At 35.7% G+C, this 8,704-nt stretch overlaps 1 protein-coding gene across 3 annotated transcripts in view; it reads right to left on the bottom strand.

The window, feature by feature from the left end:
* LOC110115326 (bZIP transcription factor TRAB1) overlaps window positions 1–4,526 on the bottom strand; it is a 24,362-nt gene extending 19,836 nt beyond the window's left edge. The window contains exons 1-3 of one of the 3 annotated variants that reach the window (XR_003700728.1): window positions 4,382–4,526; window positions 3,071–4,176; window positions 1,761–1,832 (exon numbers count right to left, since the gene is read on the bottom strand). Coding sequence is in view for 1 of the 3 variants with exons in the window: in XM_028694878.1 (XP_028550711.1) it covers window positions 1,761–1,832; window positions 3,071–4,114 (1,116 nt within the window). In the remaining 2 variants the exon portion in view is untranslated. The other 2 variants (XR_003700729.1, XM_028694878.1) reach the window with 2 other exon arrangements.
* Between the last annotated feature and the right edge of the window lie 4,178 nt (window positions 4,527–8,704).

Below are 8,704 nucleotides of genomic sequence, written 5' to 3'. Positions count from 1 at the left end.
CCCCCCACCCCCCACTTTTGGAGTGGGCCCGGGTACAATTTTGAATAGGGAAAGAGAGGGGGATAGGTGGGAAAAATAAGATGGTTGTTTGGGGATTTGGGAAAATTATAGTATGCTTTAAGTAGGTTGTTTTTTTAGGGTTTGGGTTATGACTTGTTTGTTGAATTTAGTTTATTCATAGGTTGATTGGGCTTTAGCCGGCAGCTAGAGATTTGGGAGAGCCGAAACTTCCTCTCCAATTGAAGATCCAATTGTATCTTGCATTTCTCTTTATAGTTATTTCAATAAAAATTATTTTTTAGCGTTCTTCCTCCCAATTTTTCGTATTTCATCCACTGATTTTATGAAAAGTGCATTGAAGCCTTGATTGAACTTAATCATATTAATTCATAAATTTTATTTGTTATATTCTTTTATTAGGCTCATTTTGATTAAATTAGTTAGGAATTATTTTTGGATTAATTTTTTCATTTATATTATATGATGGAATTTACTTTGAATTTGAAATAAATTATAGGATCATTCTTTTAACCTCTTCCATGATGATAATAGAAACATCATAACTTCAAAAATAGAAAACTTGTCATAAAGAGGTTATGATTATATAATTTCTATAAATAGATTACTATCAGATTTTTCTATGATTGCATTTTTTATGCAAACGAAAGGGGGCTACCCATGATACCATAAAGGTCACAAAGGAAGGGATATTATTATTCAAGAAGAATAATAACATAAAGATATAAATATACAAATTTAGGTTATGTTCAAATGGAAAAAAGAGTGATTTCATAATATTGCTTCCTTGATCATTAATTTCTTTCTTAATTGCTCCACCCTTGATTGAGGATATTGATGCCGTATTCTTTTTATAAAAGAAGCAGCATATATTTCCATATTTCATGACAAAATCAAAGTTGAAGTGTTTTAAAATTTGCGTGACGATCATGATGATAATCAGCTTCTTCCATAATGATTTGACAAAATAAAAATTTTCAAAATCAGAAATTTTCAGTAAATGATATTGAGTATAATATTTCCACAAATTAATAATCATTAAACTTTTTCTATAATTGCACTTGCTGATCAAACTTCTTACAAGACGATAACTCCACTTGGAAAGTAACTAAAAAAATATTGTTCAGTTGAAGATCAAATTTCTTCTATGAAATAATAATTTTTTTTCCAAAGAAAATTAATTTTTTGTCACAACATTCTTGCTCTGCATCACCTCTCTTAATGTCATAAGAATTCCAAGATTCCCCTCCTCTAATCTACTTGCTTCAATTTGAGCATTCTTTTTCACATTAAGTGATATAAAAAACAGACATAAAAGCAAGTAATTTGAAGTTCTTAATCCATACAACCCCTATAACAACAAATTAGCTTAAAATAGCAAGCCTCAGTTATGTTGATAATTTCTTCAAACTATGCTAGGAAAACAAAGCGTGTTCATCACAAATATCTATGTTAGCTCTATTAGCATTATTTGCGGCGAGACAAAATTTTCTAGCACCTAAATAGCCAATTTGATTAGAATAGGACTATAGTGAGTTATTGGAACAATCTCAAGGAAAGGATATTTTATAATAAGAAATACAAAGGTTAGTATATAAAGGCAATAAAGATCAGATATTATGGCATCCATTCCAGTTTTAATGATGAGAGGTGGGGTTTCTATTAAGAAAAGAGATCAGTTAGCAGGAATGCATATAAAAATTAGAAAAGGAATTAACAAACGATTAGCTAATGTGCACTACCTGTTTCTTTTGAAGTTCCTGGTTTTGCTCTTTTAGTTTAGCAACTTCAGCTTCTAGCTCCATCGTATAAGCCTAGTCCAAATAGAGAAGAAAACGAGTAAACTACAAGTTCCAAAGATGAGTAAACTACAAGTTACTTGAGTAAAATATCACATACTAACTAATTTAAGAAGCAAACAAGTTAATCAATCATGCACTTTACAGATAAAGGATATGTAAATCCGTCCATTTTACAATGAGAAAGTAATAAGATTGGCTCATAACAAGCACATATTTCAAACCAAAACAAAAAGTCCCTGAAAAAGAAACAGGAAAGCAACGCTTTGCAACTTCATAAGGAATGACTAGCTTTGGTTATGCAACGTAGAACAAGTAAATCCAAGCATTCTTCAATAACTTTCAAAAAAAGAACAGGAAGTCGGAAAAATTGATACAATCCCTGAAATACACAAAGCTGTTGAGAACGATTCCATAGAAAATGTTGTAAACACAGAAAGATTAAATAAGAAACTTTGTAAACTTATCTCCACTAGTTTACCCTTTTGGTTATATAAACTCCTCAATTTTCCTTTTTTTTCAAGCATTCTTCAATAACTTAAAAAAAAAAAAGAACAGGAAGTCGGAAAAATTGATACAATCCCTGAAATACACAAAAGCTGTTGACAACAATTCCATAGAAAATGTTGTAGACACAGAAAGATTAAATAGGAAACTTTGTAAACTTATCTCCTCTAGTTTACCCTTTTGGTTTTCCCATATAAACTCCTCAATTTTCCCTTTTTTTTTTCAACAAAGATAATAGCATGTCTAATTTAGTAAATAAGGATAATCAGGGTGAAATAGAATCCCAAAAATTCTGGCGTTTTATTGATTCTTGTGAATCGATAATGTCGATGTTTAGGGGATGTTTATATTTCCAATATAAAATGGGAAATTGTTTCATATATACGTATGCTGATGTGCTCCATGGGAATTTAGAAAATCCATTCTTTTCTTAGGTTTATTTGGAGAGTGTAATTTTATTCTAATTAGAGTAGGATTAATAACAGTCCCGTCAAAGTCATCCACAGTCGACTAGAAACAGAGAAAAGACGCGTGAAAAGCGCTAAAAAAACGCGGCAATCCGATCAATGACGCAGCTCCCTTTGAGCTCCCTTGACTATCAATCAAAAAGTCGTTGTTCTAAACTTTGTCTTGCTCAAATTTTACAAAAAAAAAAAAATCAACTAAAATGCAGCAAATTACATATCATACAATCCTTTGGTTCAGTCGAATAACCAACTTATGAAGGCAGGAACGCAAAAAATCACCTGCTTCCGGGCACGAGACCTTGCGGCAGACTCTCTGTTCTTAATCATCCTCTTCTGCCTCCTCTCCACAACCTTCTCCACTGCTCCACTGCACTTCCTCCCCCTCAGTCCCCCATTGAAAACGTATGGTACGGGAGACAAAGAAGAAAGATCCCCATTCCCTTTCGCAAGCCCGTCCGACGGAATCTGATGCACCGGAGATACCGACGTACCAACGTTGACACCCCCTCCTCCCAAACCAACCACCCCGGTGATCAAACCATTGCCGATTACCGGATCTCCAATACCAACAAGTCCTCCGCCTCTCATACCCCGAGGACTTCCGAGATTGACATTACTGCCCAATGGGAGCTGCTGGGCGTATGACCTCGTGCCCGTGGCGGACATGGCAAGGTTAGCACCAGAATTACTAGGGATTGAGGCCGGCATGATGCCCAAATTACCCTGACCCGCCTGAGGAAAGCCGAGGGCTATCCCGGTATTGTTGTTTCCTGAAGCCGACAAATCTCCGTAATAAACGCCGTTGCCAGAAGAAACTATACCATTAACAACAGGTCTGGAGGTCGAAATGCTGATCTCCTCCTTCACAACCCCAGCTCGTACCAGGAATTCTTCGAGGGTCATCTCCCCAAGGGTTGGCTGCCGCTGATGGTGTTGGAACCCGGATCCACCGGCGCCGACACCTGAGCCACCGGCGCCGCTCTCATTGATTACATCACGCCACACCTCATCGACGGTCTTCTGGCTAAGAGTTCTCGGAAGGGTGATCGAACCCTGGCGCTGAAGCCCAGCCTGGGCCCCACCAACGCCACCGACAGAAGCACCGAGGGCAGCTGCCATGGCCTGACTCTCCTCAGCCGTCCATATATTCTTAAGAAACTCGTCCATGTTCATCGAACCATAGTCCTTACCTAAACCACCCATAGAGCTCTGAAACTCATCGAAGGTCAAAGAGTAAATCGAAGACTGCCGCGCCAGCGCCGGCGCAGCTTCCGGTTGCTGCCGGCCATCGTTTTCATCGATCTCCATGCCCCTGAAATTCATCTTCCGGCCTCCTCTTTAAAACTTCAGCAAATCCAATGATCGAACCGCTAATCCCTCGCTTCCTGGAGAGCATCAATTAACACTGAGAAGCCAACCAAAACCCTAATCCGAGCTCCAATCACACTCAGGTCAAAACTCCAGAATTCCACAGGGAGCTCAAATCCAGGTTACAATCGAAGCGGAAATCGCAAGTATGCTCCAAAAATTAGGGAGAGAAGAAAAAAAAAAATTAAAAGAAACTGTAAGAGAAAAGAGAGAGAGAGAGACCTGGCCGGTATTTAGCTGTAGCTCTTCCCTGGTTTTCGGCGAACGGGCGACAGGTGTCGGGTTGGATTGGGAATGCGGCTTTATATTGGAGTGGGAACAAATTTTTTAATAACGATATGTGACGTTGATTAGGAAGAAAGAGTTTCAAAATTTAAAGCTTCAATGAGGTTAGATCAAGGGTTGAAAATTATGATCATATAATATTTATAAAAAAAAAACGTAATATGTAGAATAATTGTGCATTTAATTATAAAAATAAATAAAATTTTACCAAAATTTTAAAAAATATCTATGCTGTATTTTAAAATGTTCATATTTTATTTTTAAATGAAATTAGTAAAATATTAATATATTTTATTAAAATATTTTTTTAAATTAATGCTCTCAATAGTCATGTTGCATCTCAAATCAACTTCTAAAAAGATATATAAACATCATTGTCCCTAATAAATGATGCAAAGTTCCTAATGGTCAGTATTGGAAGTAAGATTGTCAAAGGCAATTATCAATATGCTAAAAATTGGTGTCTATCCTACGGCAAATTATTGCGTCTGATCACCTGATATGCGGACATCCAATTCGGACACGCCACCTCACCCGGATGCACTGGGCCACAGTATTTTTGAGTGATGTGGCGCATTTTTGTTGGTGTCCGGACGAATCCGGACACCGAACACAATAATTTGCCCTATCCTACAACCCATATCTGGTCAACATCATCAAAAAATGCCCATGTTAATGAAAAAATATTTTCCAAAATAGGAGAAACCCCACAAAGCATAAAACATTCACAAAATTGCTTTTAGTGAACCAGGGATATACTTATCATTATTAATGAAGTCATTAATAATAGCATTGTCACGACCCAACCCGACCGGGACGGGTCCCGCTCGCATCGGGTCGTGAGGCCTGAACTTTCAGACTGACTGAACTGATTCCAGGATCTGGCTTTGGAATTTGTTTCAAAACTTTCTTCCAAACATATAGCAAAAACAGACGCACAGAGCTACTATAAACATCAAATGCAACGGAACAGATCATCTATCTTTTTCTTCCTCAAAAGAATCATGTACAAATACAGCTCATGGCTTTCAGACATAAAGAAAAGCAGAACAGAAAAGTCATGACTGTACAAAAATCAAAAGCACCAGAACAGATGTGCTTATAGCACCAGAACAGAACTTATCATCGGATCCGGAACTTGTATTCAGAAATAGATTTCAGAGCTCATTTCAGATTTTCCCTGACACAGACAGGATCTCACAGGATCCTGACCCCTTATAACTCCCTTTTTATAGCACACAATCATATCAATTCATTTCAGAACAAATCCGGACAATTTCAGAAATCGTACGAAAATCCGGCAGCGTAACGGCAGTATACGGAATTTACACAAAATTGACAGAATCAGAATTTTACCAAATTACCACAGAACATTCACAGCAATAATATAAGACTTTTATTCTACTGCCACAACATTTTTAAACATCATCAAAAATTACAGTCGAAATAAAACACCGCGGAATCAAAATTACCCGGTCAAAATTCTCCAGAAAATAATCAAAATGTGCACACTCGGCACCTCAGAAACATATCAAAAGTTACGCGGTAAAAACTGAACCAATAGGAAAATACGGACGAAATTCGCTAACAAAAATGAAATCCGGACAGAAAAATCATTCAAACTTCACCGTTCTGAAAATTGAGAAAGGCGGAATGTGCTTTACCTTGCGTACAACACTTTCTCGAACAATCTCGTCGGACGAAAACGGCCCGGCGTCGCCCGAAAATCAGCTTTTCCAAACTTTTCCTCGAGCTTCTCTCTCCTCAAATGATTTTAGATATTTATTTTGATTTTCTCTCTCTTCAAAATGAGCTGATTTCAGCTTTAAAATGCTATGATCGGCCCGGCCGATTGTGCGATCGTCCTGGACGATCTGACCAAATTCCACATCGTCCTGGGACGATTTCGCATGACGATAATTAATTTCCAGGACGATTTGCTCTCTGACTTTTGCCATACACTGATCGTCCCGGGACGATCCCAGATCGGCCTGGACGATCCATACAGGAAATTTTTCATGTAACCTCTGGACAGAATCTGGAACAAAAACTGCACTGATCGTCCCGGGACGATCCAGATTGGCCCGGACGATCCTGGAGCAGATTTGATGTTACAAGCATATTAGTGTAACGCTCTAAGAAATAAAGAATGAATTTGAACATATTTTTCTATACTTCTGAAATTTTTTTTCCCGAAATGAATATATAATTATATAAAGAGTGAGCTAATCTTCAAGAATATATAAAATAAACATTCTGAGTGTGCAAACCATAACTTCTTTTCTCTTCCCAAAATAATCAATTACAATATTTTTAGACAAAACTTAATTAAATATGAACTATGAAATTCTAAACAAAATTTAAAATATCTGCTAAAATTTGGCCTCCCTGTTCTCTAACTGTTTATTAGCATGACCTTTACCTTTTACTAAAAGATCATAAATAATGGAATGAGTATGAACTCAGTAGGCCAACACCAATTCCCCATAATAGAATTTAATTCATAACAAAAAAAAAAAACTGAAACAAAATCATACAAGTATTATTTAACTTTAAAGTTCAAAGTGTATGAATGCACATATGAAGTTCATAATATACTTATGTTTATGTCTCTTATAACTCTCAATCTTGCACCTGTTTAAGACAGATGCATAGCAGAATCAAAATAGAACAAAACTTCCAAAACATAATCAATTCAGAGTCAGATTAGAATAATCCGGCGTAAAGCATTTCCACCTTGGCCCCAAGTAAATAATTTCATATTGCCTTTCTTTCTAATCCAGAAACTCCAGAATGTCATAAAATGCATAATTATGCAAATACAACGTCCAATTAAAATCTTTTAAAGTAAATAACATCAAATAACAACTTGTATAGAAAACCTCCACATTTCAATTGACAACTCTAAGTGCTCAGAAATTTATTAAATTCACAGAGATTGTCTAAAATGCTAATTTAGTATACTTTCTCAACTGTACTAAGGTTCAGAAATGCTTCTATTTTCTTAGAATAAATAAAAATTCATATAAAGTAAATCGATCAGTAAAATTTTGCATTCTTATATTCAAATTATTTATAACAGAGAGTAAAACAATATATTAAAAGTTACATGAAACTTTTTTTAAAACTTAAGAAAAATACCTTTAAGAGCATATCTTCCATTATGTACTTTAGAATTTAAAGTAGAAATAGGGTATGAGTTGTCTACCTCGAGAATGACAAATTTTAAAACTAGCTGAACAGACGAAAATCGAATTTTGGACTCCAAATCTTATCTTTTTTTTTTTACTTCTCTTTCCTTCTTCGCCTCTCCTTTCTTCCTCGGCAAGCTATTCGTACTTGAGAGTGCGTTAGTGGAATGAGATATTTATTATTTTTAAAAGTACTAAATCAGTCAAACATCGCAGCGCTACAACTTCTGACACTGCAAAGCCAACAGCAAGACTCCCAAACTCTCCTAAACTTTCTTGGTTCCATTCCCAGCACCATTGCAACACCGCCAACCCACAACTCTTCCATCAAAATCCACTTTTTCTTATTTTCCGAAGTGCATAGCAACAAAGCGCCAAAACTTGGCACTGTAATGCTCAAAGAGAAAGAAATCCGACTTTCAGTTTTCCTCTTTCTCAATTCATATTCCTTAATTACTCTGCGCTCTATTCAACTGTAATACTCACAACTACTCCATAAGTGAAAATTAGAATTATGAGCAAATAATTATATAGATTTCAGACAACGATTATTACAATTAATTACAGTTAAAAAGTTTGAGAACCAAATTTTCAAACCCTTTTATAATTGACTTTCCATAGAACCCAGGATCCTGAAAGATGTGTAAACCGCTATTATTGCTAGCTTAAAGAGAGAGCCAAGTACGTATTTTATTTACAACATCACTTAAAGATTTTCAAAAGTGTGTGATATTATTAACGACATCATGTATTCATCATTATTATAAAAAATATATATTAATGAGATTAGTCATTTTCTTTCTAAGATTTTTTGGTTAAATGGTAAAGCTATGTAAATAGAATTGAAATGGTGAATCTAACAAGTTGAAATCTACTACCAAATGCAAGTAATTTTTATTTCTAGCCACTTAACTGGTTGTTAAGTCTTTCCAAACTTAACAATCCCAAGGGAGGTCTTTATGATTGAAGTTAAAAATGAGGCAATAATTTGCACATGAATAGCCTTTGAAAAAGAGATACACAACTTATTGAAATTGATAGTAATATCAATGGCCTTGGAACCCTAAAT

This window comes from Dendrobium catenatum, unplaced genomic scaffold (assembly GCF_001605985.2).
Source record: "Dendrobium catenatum unplaced genomic scaffold, ASM160598v2 fragScaff_scaffold_586, whole genome shotgun sequence".
Taxonomy (NCBI): Eukaryota; Viridiplantae; Streptophyta; class Magnoliopsida; order Asparagales; family Orchidaceae; genus Dendrobium; species Dendrobium catenatum.
Note: the sequence above shows the minus strand (reverse complement) of the source record. Positions and strands in the feature narration are given on the sequence as shown.